Below are 21418 nucleotides of genomic sequence, written 5' to 3'. Positions count from 1 at the left end.
AATCAGGAGCCACTTGTCAAAAGAAACTAACTTTATTTTTAGAACCACACACGCCAAACAAAACAGCCTCTCAGGAAAAACCCTCAGAGCCTCAATTGCCACCACCGGCTTTCCACAAGCCTCTCTCTCCCACCCAAGCTTCTCTCCACCTCCCACAATCCTCCTGCTCTTGAGGCCGATTGGCTGGGTCACGTGGGCGGAGCCAAAAAAGTCCCCCAATGAGCAGCTCCGTGGTCTGAAAGGGCAGGGAAACAGCCCAATGAGCATCACCGCAGAGGAGCCAATCAGCTAGATGTTGCTGGGGCCGCTGTGAGCCAATCATCAGCCGGCAGCTGGAAGTTTGCTGGCAGCTGGAAGTTTGCTGGGGCCCCTTAGGCTGTGGCTCTCAACAATATCTTATACTTATAATGAGTTAAAAAAGAAATTCCTGGTAGGTAAATTTCAAAACAAGAAAGAATGTAGCTCATTTGCTTTATTCTGTGCCTGTCACAGAAATTCAGCTGACATTTAGTGATCTTGGCCACTCCATGTAGAGTGAGATGTCTGAAAGGCCACAACTTCAGTTGCATAAGCACCTGTAAACCATTATATTACCATATAAACCATATAAACTTGTGTAAGGAGGCACAAGGCAGGGAGCAGAATCTATCTAATTTCCTGGCTGTGAAAGTCATGCTATTCCAGTTTTGGCTCACTCTCACTTCAACTGCAGAGCCTCTAGGTGTTTAATTTATGTCCCCTTAAGGGCTCTTCATGGATGAACTTGACCATGGCTTAACATACCACTGTCACTGTTCATGTAAACTATTACAGTAGTCCCCTAACTAGTCTTCCTGCTCCTAACTTTGTTCTTCTGTGACTCAGTTGTCAAGTGACAAATCAAATTATATGATTCTTTTGCTCAAAACCCTTAGTATTTTCTTATCATACTTCTAGTGAAATCCAGATTCTTTTTTTTTTTTAGAGAGAGAGAGAGAGAGAATTTTAATATTTATTTTTTAGTTTTCGGCGGACACAACATTTTTGTATGTGGTGCTGAGGATCGAACCCGGGCCGCACGCATGCCAGGCAAGCGCGCTACCGCTTGAGCCTCATCCCCAGCCCCAAATCCAGATTCTTTATCCCGTTTTGCTGGGTATACATGATCTGGTCCTTCCCTGTCTCCCAGACCTCATTTTCTACATGTTTTCTTGCCCACTGTATGCTGAAGACTCATTATTCTATTTTTTTCCTGTTTCTAAAACATTCCAAGTTAATCTGTACTGGAATTTCTTCTGCTTGAAATGCTTTTCCCTTGATTTTTGCTAGCTCCATAGGTCATTTCATTTCATTTTAAATGTCATCTTTTTAAAGTTGCCTTCTTTGACCATTCAGTACAGGAGCCCCACAAAATCCTTTATTTTAGGTCATTATGTTTCAGTTTTCCGTATAGTCTTATTGCCATCTGTCATTATTTCTTGTCTGCCTTTCTCCACTAACAGATTTAAGCTTTATGAAAGCTAAGGACTTCATCACTGAGAACAGTGCCTGAATGAGTGAATACCGAATGAATGGATAAAAGCCTTTTCATGAAGACTCTGTTGAAATTAGAAGTGTTTATGGCCCAGGGTGTGTTATTCGGAGAAAATGTTTTCCTAACGAGGAAAATACATATTTAGATATAGGGAATCTATTAGATGGTCTTCAGACCTAACTGTTCCACTGAATTCCACCCTGATGAATAATGTCAGTGGGATTTCTTAGGAAATACATCCTAGTTGTATTATGTTGGCTAGTGTTTGAAATAAAATGTCAGAAATTTTACATTCTGATTTTAGGTTAAATAAATACAAAAAAATTGGGAAATTTGCTTCTTTTTCCTAACTTGTGACTTACACAAGGTTTCTATACCTCTACCATTTTTACTTTACATAGTTTTAATTTTATGTTTAATTAAAAGAAAACCATGATCTGCACTGAAGTACAGTTTAAATTTTTCTCCAGTGTTTCAGGCAAGGGTATAAAATGAAATGAAAATTTAGGAATGTTAATTTTCAAACATTAATTTTAAATTCAGTCCATGTTTTATAACCACTTGGCGTTTTAATTTGTCATTTTGTTATTTTTCTATCTTTAATCTGTTACGCCTTTCTACTATCTGATCCATCAGCCAGTTTCTTCCCGGGCTAGCTAACATTCTCAGTTGGATAGATTGTAAACAGAATTAACAGGGGTTGCATAGGAGCTGCCCTCTTTCTGATTTATAGCTGTGTAGTTAGTGAAGGGGTGGTGGTTATCAGTAACTTGTATTGGGTGTAGGAATTATCGTGCTCCGGTATAGAGTGGATGGATGAATGATTTCTACTCTTAAAGATATTAACCAGATCCTTTCCCAAATAAAGACTAATAACTCAGATTTTTAAACAATCTTCCTGACAGATGAGGGCATAGAGAAGAGTGCATCAACACTAATTAACAATGTGGAATGTATATTCTTCTTAACAGTGATTGATTGTTCTTGGAGAACTATCTCTACCCAGGAAGTGATGTTTTACATTGGGAGGTTTAAAGGTTACATTTTAATGTACTCTCTAAGTTGTGTTCCCTGGACTCAGTGGGAATATTCTAGTAAAACAAGTAAATTTTAAGTTGAAGATTTTACTGATGATGTTCTTAATAAAATCAACACAAGACTTTTAAAAACTTCCTTTTTTTTCTTAGTAATAGAAGAATATATAAAATGGTTAGTGTCAAATTTGAAAATTTCATTGGAATTTATGTAAAAATGTTTGCCTATACTGTGACTCTTTTGAGTCTAGAAAAGTTCTTATTTCCTCTAGAGAGCAGAAATGTACATTTGAATAGGTAATGTTTAATTTGATTCTTATCTTGAAGGAATCATACCAGCTCCTATAAAATTTATCACCTACAGTATTATACCAAGGTGAAAAAGTCGTTGTTAAAATTTAAGAGAGCTGTAATTTATAAAGCGTAAACAATTCTTTTGAGGATTTGAAACATTTATTCTGTTTATATGGTTGAAATTCACACATTTTGCCCCTTCCCCTATTTCTTTTAATCCTTTGCTTCTTTTTTGGTTCAGATAGTAGTAATCCTGAAGAACCAGCCCAAGTGTGTATTTCAGATGAAACTAATGTTACTGTTGCTGCTTCGTTACTGTTTTTTCTCTTGACATGTAAATTTTTCAAACAGCTGTGGTTATTTACTTACTGGAAGATACAGAAAGCTTTCTACATATCAAGAGAGAAAGTTTTTTAATATTCACACAAAGGTGTTCTCCTACACGATTATTCACACTCCTATTTTATTTTCATGACATTTTGATAGTATTTTAAGTTTTATTGGTTGAATAGTACCTGCAAATCGTAAGAATAAGCTTGCCTTCATACTGGTAATGTGAGTGACAACTGCTCAGGAAGAAAATGTCAAATGAGAGCTGTTCACAACATTAATCAAAAACTGATAGTTTTACCTGATAGTTGTTTACCCGATAGTTTGTTTGTTTTTTATTTGGTACCAGGGATTGGACTCAAGGACACTTGACCACTGAGCCACATCTCCAGCCTGTTTTGTATTTTATTTAGAGACAGTGTTCACTGAGTTGCTTAGTGCTTTGCTTTTGCTGAGGCTGGCTTTGAACTCCTGCCTCAGCCTCCCAAGCCATTGTGATTACAGGCATGTGCCACTACACCCAGCTGCAATGATCTTATTTCATTATTTTGCAGTTACTTTGGATAGCTTACCTCAAGCAATTTTGATAGTACTGTAATTTATTTAGCCTAAGAAGTATTACAGTTTTTGTTTTCTTTGGTTTTGGGGGAGTCCTATAACTATATGTATGTAATTTATTCTGTCTTCTTCACAATAGAGAAGGTCTATTAAATGTTAAGGAATCATAATTGACTTTGTTTCTGACTGATTTTAAATTGTAGAAGAAATTAATTATTATATATAAAGGTTATACTAAAAGCAGAGTTACAATACCAGATTTCCTTGTGAAAAGGGGTTTGACATTTTCTTTAACATAATTTAAGTCCCTTTAGTAGTTTCTCTTTTTAAAAAATTTTATTTTATTATTATTTTTTTATTTTATTATTTTTTATTATTAGTTGTTCAAAACATTACAAAGCTCTTGACATATCATATTTCATACATTTGATTCAAGTGGGTTATGAACTCCCATTTTTACCCCGTATACATATTGCAGATTCACATCGGTTCCACATCCACTTTTTTACATACTGCCATACTAGTGTCTGTTGTATTCTGCTGCCCTTCCTATCTACTATCCCCCCTTTCCTCCCCTCCCATCTTCTCTCTCTACCCCATCTACTGTAAATTCATTTCTCTCTCTCGTTTTTTTTCCCCTTTCCCCTCACTTCCTCTTATATGTAATTTTGTATAACAATGAGGGTCTCCCTCCATTACCATGCAATTTCCCTTTTCTCTCCCTTTCCATCCCACCTCATGTATCTGTTTAATGTTAATCTTTTCTTCCTGCTCTTCCTCCCTGCTCTGTTCTTAGTTGCTCTCATTATATCAAAGAAGACATTTGGTATTTGTTTTTTAGGGATTGGCTAGCTTCACTAAGCATAATCTGCTCTAGTGCCATCCATTTCCCTGCAAATTCTATGATTTTGTCATTTTTTAGTGCTGCGTAATACTCCATGGTGTATAAATGCCACATTTTTTTTATCCATTCATCTATTGAAGGGCATCTGGGTTGGTTCCACAGTCTAGCAATTGTGAATTGTGCTGCTATGAACATCGATGTAGCAGTATCCCTGTAGTACGCTCTTTTAAGGTCTTCAGGGAAAAGTCCAAGAAGGGCAATAGCTGGGTCAAATGGTGGTTCCATTCCCAGCTTTCCCAGGAATCTCCATACTGCTTTCCAGATTGGCCGCACCAGTTTGCAGTCCCACCAGCAATGTACAAGAGTACCCTTTTCCCCACATCCTCTCCAGCACTTGTTGTTGTTTGACTTCATAATGGCTGCCAATCTTACTGGAGTGAGATGGTATCTTAGGGTGGTTTTGATTTGCATTTCTCTGACTGCTAGAGATGGTGAGCATTTTTTCATGTACTTGTTGATTGATTGTATGTCCTCCTCTGAGAAGTGTCTGTTCAGGTCTTTGGCCCATTTGTTGATTGGGTTATTTGTTTTCTTATTGTTTAATTTTTTGAGTTCTTTGTATACTCTGGATATTAGGGCTCTATCTGAAGTGTGAGGAGTAAAAATTTGTTCCCATGATGTAGGCTCCCTATTTACCTCTTTTATTGTTTCTCTTGCTGAGAGAAAACTTTTCAGTTTAAGTAAGTCCCATTTGTTGATTTTTGTTATCAACTTTTGTGCTATGGGTGTCCTATTAAGGAATTTGGAGCCCGACCCTACAATATGTAGATCGGAGCCAACTTTTTCTTCTATCAGACGCAGAGTCTCTGATTTGATATCTAGCTCCTTGATCCACTTTGAGTTAACTTTTGTGCATGGCGAGAGGAGGGGATTCAGTTTCATTTTGTTGCATATGGATTTCCAGTTTTCCCAGCACCATTTGTTGAAGATGCTATCCTCCCTCCATTGCATGCTTTTAGCTCCTTTATCAAATATAAGATAGTTGTAGCTTTGTGGATTAGTCTCTGTGTCCTCTATTCTGTACCATTGGTCCACCCTCCTGTTTTGGTACCAGTACCATGCTGTTTTTGTTACTATTGCTCTGTAATATAGTTTTAAGTCTGGTATCGCTATACCGCCTGATTCGCACTTCCTGCTTAGAATTGCTTTTGCTATTCTGGGTCTTTTATTTTTCCATATGAATTTCATGATTGCTTTATCCATTTCTACAAGAAATGCCGTTGGGATTTTGATTGGCATTGCATTAAACCTATAGAGAACTTTTGGTAATATCGCCATTTTGATGATGTTAGTTCTGCCTATCCATGAACAGGGTATATTTTTCCATCTTCTAAGATCTTCTTCTACTTCTCTTTTTAGGGTTTTGTAGTTTTCATTATATAAATCTTTCACCTCTTTTGTTAGGTTGATTCCCAAGTATTTTATTTTTTTTGAGGATATTGTGAATGGAGTGTTTTTCCTCATTTCCGTTTCAGAAGTTTTGTCGCTGATATACAGAAATGCCTTTGATTTATGCGTGTTGATTTTATATCCTGCCACTTTGCTGAATTCATTTATTAGTTCTAGTAGTTTTTTTGTAGACCCTTTTGGGTCTTCTAGGTATAGAATCATGTCATCTGCAAATAGTGATAATTTAAGTTCTTCCTTTCCTATTTTTATGCCTTTAATTTCTTTCGTCTGTCTAATTGCTCTGGCCAGTGTTTCGAGAACTATATTGAATAGAAGTGGTGATAGAGGGCATCCCTGTCTTGTTCCAGATTTTAGGGGGAATGCCTTCAATTTTTCTCCATTGAGAATGATGCTAGCCTGAGGCTTAGCATAGATAGCTTTTACAATGTCGAGGTAAGTTCCTGTTATCCCTAGTTTTTCTAATGTTTTGAACATAAAGGGATGCTGTACTTTGTCGAATGCTTTTTCTGCGTCTATTGAGATGATCATATGGTTCTTATTTTTAAGTCTATTGATGTGGTGAATAACATTTATTGATTTCCGTATATTGAACCATCCTTGCATCCCAGGGATGAATCCTACTTGATCATGGTGCACAATTTTTTTGATGTGCCTTTGTATCCGATTCGCCAGAATTTTATTGAGGATTTTTGCATCTAGGTTCATCAGAGATATTGGTCTGTAGTTTTCTTTCTTTGAGGTGTCTTTGTCTGGTTTCGGAATCAGGGTGATGTTGGCCTCATAGAATGAATTTGGCAGAGCTCCTTCTTTTTCTATTTCCTGAAATAACTTGAAAAGTATTGGTATTAATTCTTCCTTAAAGGTTTTGTAAAACTCCGCTGTATACCCATCCGGTCCTGGGCTTTTCTTGGTTGGAAGTCTTTTGATTGCTTCTTCTATTTCATCTATTGTTATTGGTCTGTTTAAGTTGTGAGTATCCTCCTGACTCAGTCTGGGCAAATCATATGACTTAAGGAATTTATCGATGTCTTCACTATCTTCTATTTTATTGGAATATAGGTTTTCAAAATAATTTCTAATTGTCTTCTGTATTTCTGTAGTGTCTGTTGTGATATTGCCTTTTTCATCCCGTATGTTAGTGATTTGAGTTCTCTCTCTTCTTCTCTTCGTTAGCATGGCTAAGGGTCTGTCGATCTTATTTATTTTTTCAAAGAACCAACTTTTAGTTTTGTTAATTTTTTCAATAGTTTCTTTTGTTTCAATTTCGTTGATTTCCGCTCTGATTTTAATTATTTCTTGCCTTCTGCTACATTTGCTGTTGTTTTGCTCTTCCTTTTCTAGGGCTTTGAGATGAAGTGTGAGCTCATTTATTTGTTGGTTTTTCCTTTTTTTGAGGAATGACCTCCAAGCGATGAATTTCCCTCTTAAAACTGCTTTCATTGTGTCCCATAGATTCCGATATGTTGTGTCTGTATTTTCATTTATCTCTAAGAATTTTTTGATTTCCTCCTTTATGTCTTCTGTAACCCATTGATCATTCAGTAACATATTGTTCATTTTCCATGTGATGTAGGATTTTTCCTTCCTTCTTTTATCATTGATTTCCAGTTTCATTCCATTATGATCAGATAAAATGCATGGTATTATCTCCACCCCTGTATATTTACTGAGGGTTGCCCTATGGCATAATATATGGTCTATTTTTGAGGAGGATCCATGTGCTGCTGAGAAAAAAGTATATCCACTTGATGATGGTTGATATATTCTATATATGTCAGTTAAGTCTAGGTTGTTGATTGTGATATTGAGTTCTATAGTTTCTTTATTCAGCTTTTGTTTGGAGGATCTGTCCAATTGTGAGAGAGGTGTGTTGAAGTCACCCATAATTATTGTGTTGTGGTCTATTTGATTCTTGAACTTGAGGAGAATTTGTTTTATGAACGTCGCAGCACCATTATTTGGTGCATAAATATTGATAATTGTTATGTCTTGTTGGTGAATGGTTCCTTTTAACAGTATATAATGTCCTTCCTTATCCCTTTTGATTAATTTAGTCTTGAAGTCAATTTTATTCGATATGAGGATGGCCACCCCTGCTTGCTTACGAGGACCGTGTGCGTGGTATATTTTTTCCCAACCTTTCACCTTCAGCCTGTGTATGTCTTTTCCAATCAGATGTGTCTCCTGGAGGCAGCATATTGTTGGATTTGTTTTTTTAATCCATGTTACCAGCCTATGTCGCTTTATTGGAGAGTTTAAGCCATTAACGTTTAGAGTTACTATTGATATATGGTTTGTACTTCCAGCCATGTTTGATTATTTATCTTCTTCTTTTTTTTTTTTTTTAATTTAGTTTGTTTCTCCATGGTTAGCTTTCCCCCCGCCCTCTGTCTTTATAGAGGCACTTCCCACTGATGGTTTTGGTTATTGTTTTTCATTTCTTCCTCGTGTAGTGTTTTGCTCAAGATGCTTTGCAATGCTGGTTTTCTGGCTGCAAATTCTTTTAGCTTTTGTTTATCATGAAAGATTTTTATTTCGTTGTCGTACCTGAAGCTTAATTTTGCTGGATACAGAATTCTTGGTTGGCATCCATTGTCTTTCAGTGTTTGAAATATGTTGTTCCAGGATCTTCTCGCTTTCAGCGTCTGTGATGAAAAATCCGTTGTTAACCTTATTGGTTTACCCCTGAATGTAATCTGCCTCCTTTCTCTTGTAGCTTTTAATATTTTCTCTTTGTTCTGTATATTGGATATCTTCATAACAATGTGTCTTGGCGTTGGTCTACTGTGATTTTGTATGCTCCGTGTCCTGTATGCATCTACAATTTGTATATCCGTTTCCTTTTTTATTTCTGGAAAGTTTTCTATAATTATCTCATTCAGCAGGTTGCTCATTCCCTTGGTTTGAACCTCTATACCTTCCTCTATCCCGATGACTCTTAAGTTTGGTTTTTTTATGTTATCCCATATCTCTTGGATGTTTTTCTCGTGATTTTTTACCAGCCTTTCTGAGTTGGCTAGACTCTTTTCAAGATGATATATTTTGTCTTCATTATCTGACGTTCTGGCTTCTACTTGCTCCACTCTGTTAGTGATACTCTCATTTGAGTTTTTAATTTGGTTTATAGTTTCCTTCATTTCTAGAATTATTGTTTGATTTTTTTATAATCTCTATCTCCTGATAAAGATGCTTATTTGCTTCTTTTATCTGTTTATGTAATTCATTTTCAATGTGTTCTTTCATTGTTTGAATTTGCTGTCTCATATCCTCTTTAAGATTCCATTCCATCTGTCTAAGGTATTCCTTGAGTTCTTTATTTGACCATTTTTCTGATGCCTCTAGGTCCTCCTGAATATTTAGGCTGTCCTGCATTGTTTGTACTCCTTTTCTTCCTTGCTTTTTCATGCTGCTCATGTTACTTCTTATTCTGTTTGACTGCTGAGTTACTGTTTACTGCTATAAATTTATTTGATGCTGTTGCAGCCGGTTTCAATGAAGTTATCTCCTCCGCCGCATTCTGGTGACGTCAGTTCTCTGCCGTGGTGGTATGCCATGCAAATGGCGACAGTTCATTCCCTTTGCCGGGTGACCAGGCTGGAGGAGTTCCAGAATATCAGGTCTAGTCACTGACCCTTCACAGATGTTTACTTTGATTGGAGAATACATCCAGGATCTGAAAGGAAAAGGAAGAGGGCCTCATGGGTAAGAAAATTGTGGTATTCATCTTTCTGTCACTGCACCAAAATTCTCACGCTTCTCTGGGCGTCTCATTGGGTACTGATGAATGTTCAGGTCACTCCAGCCCTGCACGTTTCTCTGAACTCGATGAGGGGCGGGGAGAAAAGGCACACTGCGTGTGCGCCGACCTTTTTGACGGACCCCTTTAGTAGTTTCCTTCAACTGTATTTTGGTAATTTAGAGCAGATACAATGTAATTTAAAAGAATACTTAGACTGTGTATCAGAAAAATTCAGCTTTTCTGTTGGTATTGTCTTTTTATTTAGCTATAAGAACTTGGACAATTCACTTAACCACTAAGGTCTTCCTTATATATAAAATGAGGGAATTGTACTAGATATTCCTAATTATTTCTCACTCCTAAAATTTGATGACCCAAACTGTTTAGTTGTAAGATTACTGAATGGGACATAATAGTTGCTATACAGATTTAGGAGAGTTTTATTTTAACTTCATATGTAGGCTAAACCTGTTGTCTTTGCGAAGATTTCTTTGGCTTCTTTTATAATTCAATTATTAGATCATTAAAAATTCAAATTTCTATGTACATGGATAAGTGCATTTAATAATAGTAATAGTAAGAAATCTACCTAAGAGTTATTGAATTCTTACTATTTGCCAGGCATACCTTAGAAATATGGCCAACTTTAGGGTGTTTTCGGAAGTAGTAAAAATAGCATTTTTTAACTTAAAATTGTCCTTGAATTAGAATTTAAATTTTAAGTGTCCATTTTATGTGTCATCCTTTTCTAAATTTTCAAATGAATACTTAAGTTTTTTTTTTTTTTTTTTTTATGGTGTTGGAGGTTGAACCAGGGCTTTGTACATGCTAGAAATGCACTGTATCATTGAACTACCTCCCTAGCCTTGTTGTTGTCTAGTTTTGCAGTGTGAATAAAGCAAATTGGCAGGTATGTTATTTGTTAATTTCTTATTATTTTCTTTCCATTCATTTGTTTAATAAATATTTGAGCACATATCAATCTGGGTATTCACTATAGAAATGAACAGATAAATATTCCTGCCCTCATCTTGCTGTATGTTCCAGTGAAGATAGGGATGAAAGAAAGAAAGAAAAGGGGTTTGATAATAAGAGATAGATAAAGCAGGAAAGGGAGAAGAAAGAAAGTATGGAGGATGCTATTAAGATTTTATTTATTTACTTTTTTTTCTGCAATACTAGGTTTGAACCCAAGGTCAATCTAACCACTTAACTACATCCCCACTCTTTTTCATTTTATTTTGAGACACAGTCTTACTAAATTGCCCAGGCTGGCTTCGAGATTGTGATCCTCCTGCCTCAGCCTCCTGAGTCAGTGGGATTAGAAGCACATGCCACTGTTCTTAGCTTGTATTAAGACATTAAATATGGTAGTCAGGAAAGCCTGAGAAGGTGACATTTGAGCAAAGGTATAAAGGAGAGAGAGCACACAAGTGGAAGAGTGCTACATAGGTAAATGGGAGATGAGTTATATAAGAAGAGGGGAAATGATAGTTGTAAAGACTTTTGTGCAATATTTTGTTGTTTTTTCTCCCAGGAATTCCAAAGAAATACACGCATGTTTGTGTGTGTGTATGCATATATATGTGTGTGTGTGTGTGTGTGTGTAACTGTGTGTACCTGTGTGTAGTTATATATAGGGAATAAGAACTTAAAGGAATAGCATAAATGAGGTTAAGCTATATAGAGTGAAGGATCAATAAAGACTTTGTGGGCTGCTTAAGAGCTTTGGCTTTTACTTTGAGATGGAAAGTTACTGAGGGTTTTGAGCAAGGTGAAATGATTTGATTCATATTTGAAAAGGTTTAGATAGTTTTTGTTTTGAGAATATACTGTAGTGTTTAGGAGTAAAAGCATGAGAATCAGATCGGAGGCTTTTGACATAAGCTAGGCGAGAAATAATAGTGGCATAGGCCAGGGTGATCTTAAGAGAAGTAGGGAGAAGTGGCTGGCTTTTGTTTATTTTTTAAAGGTACAACTGATGGATTTTCTCATGGATCAGTTGTTCAGTAAAGGGGAGAAGAGGCAATATAGTGCGAGGATTTTCAATGCAAGCATCTGGAATGCTGAAGTTGTTTTAACTGAGATGACAAAAACTGTGGGAGGCTTAAATTTTGAATGAGGTTCAAAAGTTTGGTTAGAGATGCTTATTTGGAATCTGTGTGGAGATGTTCAGTAGACACATTGGATATAGATATCTGGCATTCAAACCCCCATGTGGTCTGGAGGTAAAAGTTGTATTCAGTGACATGGGGGGCCACATTTAAGGCCATGAGGCTAGATAAATTTTATCAAATGGCTTTTCCAAAGATTAAGCAAGTGGGTAATACCCATGTTTTAGAGTTTGAGGAAAAAAAGAAACATTAGCAATGGTTGGTGGAAATAGAAGGGAAATCATAAGAATGAACTGTTCTGGAAGCCAAATGTAAAGGTGTATTAAGGAGAAGGGAGTGTCCACAGATAAGGACTGAAAATGGTTATTAGATTCATCATTGTAGAGGTAACTTGCAAGCAGGTTCATTTGAATGGTGCTGGTGGGGGAACGATGGTTAGAATAGGGTCATGAGTGAAGGGAAAGAAATGAATTGCAGATAGTGAATAGAGGCAACATGTATACATAATGCTGCCGTAATAGGTGGTTGGTAAATGGGGTAGCAGCTGTATAGACTGTGTCATGGTTTGGATGTGAGGTGTCACCTGAAAACCTCCTGTGTAATGTAGGGATGTTTAGAGGTAAAGTGATTGGACTGTGACAGCTGTGACCTAATCAGTCCATCCTAGTTTGAATGAGTGGGTGGTAACTAGACAGGTGGGTTATGGGTGGAGGAGGTGGATCACTGGTAATGAGCGCTGAGAATGTGTGTTTGCCTTGAGCACATTCCCCCATTCTGTGCTGCCTCATCTTGGGTCTAGAGCAATGGAATATAAAATCACAACTATGGATGAGACCTCTAAAATCATGATCCCAAAGTAACTCTTCCTCCTTTAAGTTGTTCTTGTCAATAATTCTGGTCACAGCAATGTAAAATCTGACTAATACAGTGGGACGACACTCTTGGTTTTGTTAAGGATAGGCGATGTACAGCTTGTTTTATGTGTATGGAAATTACGAGAGAGAAAAAGGTGGAGGGAGGGAGGAAGGGAGAAAGAACACCTGATGGGTTTAATAAGTTTTTGAATTTGCTCCATTTGTAAATGTAGTTTTGAATGAGTCATCTCCATTCCGTATTCTGCAGTTTATTGCCTTGGTTCTGATTAAGTGAGAAGGTAGAAAAGTCTATAGGGACGTTCCCATTTCCTGAATTTTTTATAAAAGTTCTGAGATAATGAAGAAAAAATGGAAAGAGACTGAAAAAGAATCCTAGGTTCTCACCCGCATCCTGCACAGCGATGGAAATGGGGTTCCCCTAGGTGGAATGGGCTGGCTGCAAAATAAAGCTGAGGAAAATAGAACTGCAAAAAAAACAGAACACAGAAAACATTTTTAGAAAGTGGGGGTGGGAGGAGCTTCCACACTGATAAAAGCAAAATGGAGCCCCTGAGTGCTTTATTTATGTGGAGGAGGGACATTAAAGGCAGGGATAAGGTTTCAAGAGCAGAGTCTTGCTTCAGGTCTTGTAGTCAGCAGGTTGATTGATGTGTTGGCAGGTCACACCCATCTCGGGTGCTGTGTGGGATCTCTGGCACAACTTGAGGGGGAAGTTCACCTGCATCAGGCCATCAGTCCCTGTGGGGGTGCCCCGGGAGGTTCCCAGTGCCAGACTTATCCCCTTCTTAGGCTCCTATGTAGCACAACATAGTTCACACACAGCCCACGGATGGCTCCTGAAACTAGTAGTTTTTCACTTGTTTTAAATAATTCTTAGCTATTTTTTGCTTTTTAAACCATTAGACGCCTCTGAAGACATTATCTTTTCAGTGACTTTTTTGATTATGCAGGTGTTCTGTGATTCAGGCTTCATGGATCCTGTTCACTGCTGTTGCTCTAGTCCCTAACTAGAAAGCGCTCAATAAATATTTGTTGTATGAATGATTAGAAAAATTAGTTTTCTATCTTAGTAAGAGGATCTCTTGAGATGAGAAAATAAAAATAGTACTCTTCTTTTTTCTAGCTTTTGCTTAATTCTCAGCCTAGATTTTTCAACCCAAAAGGGGGTTTACTGTTAACAGATTCTGCTGAAGATCAGTTGACCAAAGTGCATAGATTAATTTTTGGGCTCTCTTATTCTGTTCTGTGGGTATGTGTGTTTATTTTTATGCCAGTAGAAATTGAACACCCCTTATCAAATTCTCTAAAATCGGAAACTTGTTGAGTATTCACATGACACAAGTGGAAAATTACACACCATGAAACTTTGTTTCATGCAGATAATTATTAAAACTATTGTATAAAGTTACTTTAAGGATATATGTATAAGGTCTATATGAAACCTAAGTGATTTTTGTGTGTAGACTTTTATAGTAGCCCCCAGATATTTCGCTATGTATATTCAGATAAATAAAAAAAAATCAGAAATCTGAAATACTTCTGGTCTCAAACATTTCAGTCAGGGATACTTAATTTGTGTCATGTTTGATTACTGTAGCTTTGTAGTATGTTTTGAAATCAGTGTGGTGACTATATTTTGTTCTTTTTATTTAAGATTACTTTGACCCTTTGAATCATTTTTTTCTAATCTGTGAAAAATTTCATTAGAATTTTTATAGGAGGGCTGGGACTATAGCTCAGTGGCAGAGTGCTTTCCTAGCATGTGTGAGGCACTGGGTTTGATCCTTAGCACCACATAAAAATAAACAAAATAAAGACATACTGTCCATCTACAACTACAAAAAAATAGAATTTTGATAGGAATTGCAATGAATCTGTTAATCACTTTGGATTATAGATTTAACAATATGGATTCTTCCAATCCATGAACTCATGAAAACACATGATATCTTTTCATTTGTGTGTCTTCTTTTTTTTTGGTACTGAGGATTGAACCCAGGGGCACTTTACCACTGAGCTACATCCCCAGACCTCTCAATTTTATTTTTTAAATTTTGAAATAGATTCTTGTTAAGTTGCTTGAAACTGGCCTGGAACTGGCAATCTTCTTGCCTCAGCCTCCTGAGTTGTTTGAATTATAGGTGAATACCACTGCACACTGTTTTCTTTATTTCTTTCTCAGTGTTTTGTAAGTTTTCAGAGTAGTATTCTTTTGTCTCCTTGGTTAAATTTATTCCTAAACAATTTGGTTTTTAATGCTATTGTAAATAGAATTGTTTTCTTGATTTCTTTTTTGAATAGTTTGCTGTTTGTTTTTGGAAGTGCTACTTATTTTGTATATTTTGTATATTTATAATTTATTGAATTCATGTATGGGTTATAGCAGTTTTTGGTGGAATCTTTGTTTTTGGTAGAGTTTTCTATATGTGAGATCCTGTCACCTATAAATACAGTTTCACTTATTCCCTTCCAATGTGGATGCCTTTTATTTCTTTTTCTTGCCTAATTCTTCTGGCTCTGACATTTACTATATTGAATATAAATGGTGAGACTGGGCATTCTTACCTTGTTTCTGATCTTAGGAGGAAAGCTTCAGCTTTTGAAGATAGAGTATAATGTTAGTCATAGTCTTATCTTATTTGAACTTCATTATGGTGAGGTACATTTATTTTATACCCAGTTTGTTGAGTTTTTAACATGAAAGGATAGTTTAACATGTCTTTTCTACATTTATCAAGATAATCTTATGATTTTTATCTGTTATTCTAATAATGTAGTGTATCACATTTTTTTGATGTTGAACCATTCTTATGTCCCAGGGATAAATTTCATTTCATTCTGGTGGCTTATGATTTATTTATTTATTTGGTATTAGGGATTGAACATTGGGGTACTAACCATTGAGCAACATCTCCAGCCCTTTTTATTCTTTTGAGACAGTGTCTCACTAAGTCGCCTAGTGCCTTGCTATGTTGCTGAGGCTGACTTTGAACTTCTGATCCTCCTTCCAAAGCTTCCTGAGCTGCTGGGATTACAGGCATGCACTACCATGTCTGGCTTTATGATTCTTTTAATGAATTTGGTATGGCCAGTATTTTGTGGATGTTTGCATCTATGTTCATCAGGAATAATGGAGTCTAGTTGTCTGTCTTATAGTATTTTTGCCTTGCTTTGATATCAAGATAATGCTGGCCATAGAAGATGAGTTTAGAAGTATTCTCTCTTAGAAGAGTCTGAGAAGGATTGACTCAAATTTGTTCCTTCAGTGGCAGTATTTACCAGACAAATTTGTTCCTTCGGTGGCAGTATTTACCAGTAAGGCCATTAGGTCTGGGTATTTTGTTTTGAAGTTTTGCTTACTAATTCAATCTTCTTAGTTATTGATTTGCTTTGATTTTCTTCATGATTCATTCTGGGTGGGTTATATATTTATAGAAATTTGTCCAATTTCTTCTTGGTTATCCCATTTTCTGGCATATAGTTGCTCATAATAATTTATAATGATTTTTTGTATTTATTTTTATCATTTATAGTGTCTCCTGTTTCACTTATTTTTTTTCTAATTTTTTTTTTTTAGGTAGATGGATGCAATACCTTTATTTTATTTATTTTTATGTGGTGCTGAGGATTGAACCCAGTACTTCACATGTGCGAAGAGAGCACTCTACCACTGAACCACAACCCCAGCCCACTTATACTTTTATTTATTTGATACATAATGGGAGAAGGACAGCCTCTCCAATAAATGGTGCTGGGGAAGCTGGTTATCTATATGCCAAATGATGAAATTAGACCCTTATCTCATACCACATAACAAAAATCAACTCAAGATGAATAAAAGACTTAAACCTAAGAGCAGAAAACTGCTAGAAGAAAGCATAAGGAAAAAAGCTTCTTAACATTTGTTTGGGCAGTGATTTTTGTTTGTATTTTTTTGTTTTGTTTTGGATATGACCCCAAAAGCACCTGCCACAAAAGCAAAAATACATATCAAACCAAGAAGCTGCACAGCAAAGGAAAAACTCACCCGTGAAGAGACAACCTGTGGATTGGCAGGAGATATTTGCATACTGTACATTTGATCAAGAGTTAATTTATCTTGAAACATGTAAGAAGCTCAGACAACTCAATAGCTAGAAAACAAATAAGTTGATTGAAAAAGGATCTGAATGTACATTTCTCAAAAGGAGACATACAAATGGTTAACAGGTATGAGAAAAAATGTTCAAAATTATTAATCATCAGAGAAATGCAAATTAAAACCACAGTAAGATATTACCACTTACTTTTTAGAATGGCTGTTATGAAAAAGACGAAAGATAGGTGTTGGCAAGGATGTGGAGAAATAGGAACCTGTACATTGCTTGTGGGTGTAAATTAGTATATTGATTATGAAAATAGAATGGAGGTTCCTCAAAAAGTTAAAAAATATGATCCAGAGTCCCACTTTGGGTATATATTCAAAGGAAATGAAATCAATGTATTGATTTTTTATTCTCATATTCATTTAAGCATTATTTACAGTAGTCATGAAAAAGAATTCTAAGGGTCCATCAATGACTGAATGAATAAAGAAAATTTACTGTGTTGTATGTGTGCGCTTGTGTGTACAGTAGAATACTATTCAGCCTTAAAAAGGAAGTCCAGTCATTTGTGATAACATAGATTAACTTGGAGGACATTATGCTAAATGAAATAAACCAGACAACAGAAAGATAAATACTGTATCATATCACTTATGTGTAGAATCTAAAAGCATTGAACTCATAGAAGCAAAGAGTAGAGTTGGTTGTCAGGGTCTAGGGTGTTGGGAAGAAAGGCCAAAGGTTATAAACTTTGAATTAGGATACATACAGTCTGGGAGTCTGTTGTACATCATGGTAATTATATGTAATAGTAATGTATACAGCTGGTTTTCTGTATCAGTAGGTTGTGCATCCCTGAATTCAAACAACTGCAGATGGAAAATATTTGGAAAAGAATCTGTGCAGAATGCATGCAGATTTTCCCCCTTGTCAGTATTCCCTTACTAATCCACTAGAACAACTGTTTACATTATATTATGTATTATAACTAATCTAGAGATATTTAAAGTGTATGGGAGGATGTGTTAAGATTATATGCAAATACTATACCATGTTGTTATGTAAAGGACTTGAGCATGATGGGATTTTGGTATTTGCAAGGGTTTCTGAAATCAGGCCCCTACAAATACTAAGGAACTACTGTACTTGAAAATTGCTATGAAGAGTAGTTCTTTAATGTTCACCACAAAAAAATAAGAATGTGATATGATGGCTGTGTTAATTAGCTTGATTTTATCATTTTCAGGTTTGCATATATCAAACTTTATGGTGGACACTGTTAATATGTACAATTTTTATTTGTCATTTATACCTTAATGAAGCTAGGGAAAACAATAACTTCACTTGATGCTTATGACTTCGTACCACATAAAGTCATTTAAAAAGCATTTCCCATTGCATATGTAGTCTTTTTTTGTTGTTGTTAAGCAAACTCTTAACCTTAATTAATCTTTTTATTTTCATTCAAAATTTCAAGCTTAAAATATGAGAATTATATTTTCCTCTTGGGATATTTGTTTTGTACTGTGTTCTCCCACCCAAATATATTTAATAGAAGTAGACAGTGAAGACCAGTGTCTAGGGGTATAGATTCCTAATCAAGACTACTTGGCTTTGGATGTGGGCTCATTTATTAACTGTGTGAATTTATCCTCCTTGTACCTCAGTTTTCTTATCTGTATACTGGGGCTGATAATAGCGTCTATCTCATTAGAAGTAGACGTAAACATAGAATGAGCTTAAGGGTTAAATATATGTAAAGTTCCTAGAACCATGCCTATTATATAATACTTCTGCATGTGGTAGTTGTTATTGTATCTCCCATTCTCTCTTCAAATCCTGTCTTCAATTTAGGGTTATAAGAGAAATCCTGCTGTGTCCATTTTTCTAATGTAAGGATTTAAAAATCAAAAGATGAAAAACATTTGAAATATCATAGAAATACATAATAATTAAAATAATTATGGTCATATAATCAATGTTTGTAAACCAAACTTTAACTTATAGTTTAGAAGTATGTTTTGGAAAATTGTTTATATTCAATTGATGAAGGTGATAAAATTTTGATATCTCATCTGAATGATGAAAGCTCTTGCACTGTTGCCATGGATTGGTAGCTCAAGTTTATTTTATTATGTAGACATGTGTCTAATAAAAAAAAAATAGATGCAGCATGAACCATCATTTGAGTTTGAATGTGCTTCTGTCTGGGGTTGAGGTATAAATGTTATTTCTGGCTGTGTCCTTCATACTTAGCTCTTCTTACAACAAATGGAAAGTCCTCAATTGTGCCTAAGGGAATAGTTAACCCACAGTGGACATATGGTAGACAAAAGCTGAGTCTAATAAATAAAATAAAATTATAAATGATAAACATGTGAAGGCCTTCAAAGCCTGACAGATTTGAAAGATAAAGTATTTGAGATAGCCAGTTTTTCATGCACCATAATTCTTTTTTTTTGGTGTTGTATTTGTATATATAGTTTTGGTTAAAAGATGTGTTTTCAAGTGGTGTATAAAACATACCTCTTTTTTACTGTTGGTTAAATTTTGAGATATGAATGATGCTAACAATAGAGGCTGATGATCTAACATTTGTGGAAAGTGACTGCTCTTTTGATTGGGGGCAGTTAATTAGCATTAACCCAGAACAGCTCCTGGGCTTTATGGATTGGAGCCTCATATGTGGTTGCACTGCTCCAGCAAAAGGTTAAGTATTAATGGAAAATGGTCACAGCCCTTTTACTTAAAGAAAACATGTTACTTGTAAGTTTTCTTTTGATTTTACTTTTACAGTTACATTGAATGTCTTCATTCATTCCCATCCATAAAGCAAATATTGTTGCACATTCGATGGATAATAAGTCTTTTTAGGACTTCTTGTGTGGTATGTCACAGATCATTAACTGCAAGTAACCACCTGACTTGAGGGAAGCCTGGAAGCATCATTATAGTGAAATAAGCTTTTATTTAGGTATCACTGAAGCACATTGATTTATAGATTTGTCACAAATTGCTACTGTGAAAATATATTCTCATTATCATTTGGGGAATGGGAAAGATTAACTACTGTAAATTATAAAAGAGATATATTGCTAACAATATTGCTAACAATGGAAAAAATAAATATTGTGGTCTGTATTTTATCAAATAATTCCTTTTAAAAAATGATTAGGTAAAATGAGGTGATTCTTTAGAATGCTTTCTTTGAATTCTCTGTGTGATTCTATATATGAATTAAATTAAAGGTATGTTCTGAGTTCTCCATAGTTTCAAATACCTTTAAATTAAGCATTGTAGAAAAGGAAAGACAAAATTATATAGCTGTTTAACATAGTTGATGCTGAGATCACTGTGTTCTCTCTGAATACATGGCTGCTTTTTTAAAATTAGAGCATTATATTTATACATGGCATTTGGATTTATTTTGAAATAATTATCCATACAGGAATTTTATTTCAGTCCCCATTGCCCCTCTGCCTTCTTTTCCTCTCTCCCTCCCTCTCTCCCCCTTTTCTCTCTCTTCTGCTCTGCTGATATTCCTCCTTCCTAAGCTAAGAATTAATTAGAGTGTGGAATTCAAAACTGGATTCTTGCAAAATTAGTAGAGTTTGGATTTTAAGTGGGAGTTTTGAAATTCTGGCAAAATGTCACATTTTAAAATATGGTTTAGTTAGAATGAGTAAGAAAAAAACACCTCAAATCCTTCTTAAATATCTCATACATTAAATGGAGTCCATGCCAAGTATTTATTATTTTTTATAATATTTGTATTAATAGTTTTACTATAAACTATGTTGCTAATTTTGATTCTATTTTGGCTTTATTATTTAAACTGTATGATAGTAAAAATGCAATTTTTGGGGGGTAATATTTAGGTAGATAGCCTGCTGTTCTTTTTGGGCTGAGTTTTTAATAAGATGTGAAGATGAAATGATGTCTCTTATATAAAGCTTGTGTTATATACTATATGCTAGGTATCAGTCATGCTTAGAGAACTTACTTTGCCAGATTCAGGAGACTGAGAAAGTAACATGTCCATTGTGAAGTACCTAGTAAGAGGCAGGACTAAGATTTGAATCTAGCTCTGTTTTCCCCCAAAGCATATCTACTTTTCATGTTGATACAGGGAAGTGTTGAGCCAATTCAAGGGCCTTCTCGCTTTGAAATTTAATGATATCTTATTTACAATTAAAACACACACACACACACACACAAACACACATGTATGTACCGTGACACAAAAATGAAGCTAACTTTTTGTTGTAATAATGTGGAATTTACTATTCCTCCAGTCCCACTACACCCAAAGTAATTCAAGCTTTTGGAAAAGAGATCCAAAGTTTTTTTGTACATTTATTTCTCCAAAAGATTTTATTTTATAGTTTTGAAATATGAGTTCCACTTCGGTATTTTGGTGTTTGTTTCCATGTTACAGATCTAGATCATGTTAGAGGATCTATAACAGAAAAAATATTATTAGAGTCTCTCTCTCTCTCTCTCTCTCTCTCTCTCTCTATATATATATATATATATATATATATATATATATATATATATAT

At 35.4% G+C, this 21418-nt stretch overlaps 1 protein-coding gene across 3 annotated transcripts in view; it reads left to right on the top strand.

The window, feature by feature from the left end:
- The window catches only part of Rab28 (RAB28, member RAS oncogene family), an 81261-nt gene that overhangs the window by 26165 nt on the left and 33678 nt on the right, over positions 1-21418 (top strand). The window contains exon 5 of one of the 3 annotated variants that reach the window (XM_048784199.1): positions 16349-16980. The exons of the other annotated variants lie outside the window; for them this stretch is intronic. Coding sequence (XP_048640156.1) covers positions 16349-16554 — 206 coding nt within the window. The 3' untranslated portion in view covers positions 16555-16980. Of the gene's footprint in view, positions 1-16348; positions 16981-21418 lie in introns of those variants that run through there. 3 annotated transcript variants of the gene reach the window in all.

This window comes from Marmota marmota, unplaced genomic scaffold (assembly GCF_001458135.2).
Source record: "Marmota marmota marmota unplaced genomic scaffold, marMar, whole genome shotgun sequence".
Classification (NCBI taxonomy): Eukaryota; Metazoa; Chordata; class Mammalia; order Rodentia; family Sciuridae; genus Marmota; species Marmota marmota.
This window is presented reverse-complemented; position numbering and strand designations above follow the sequence as displayed.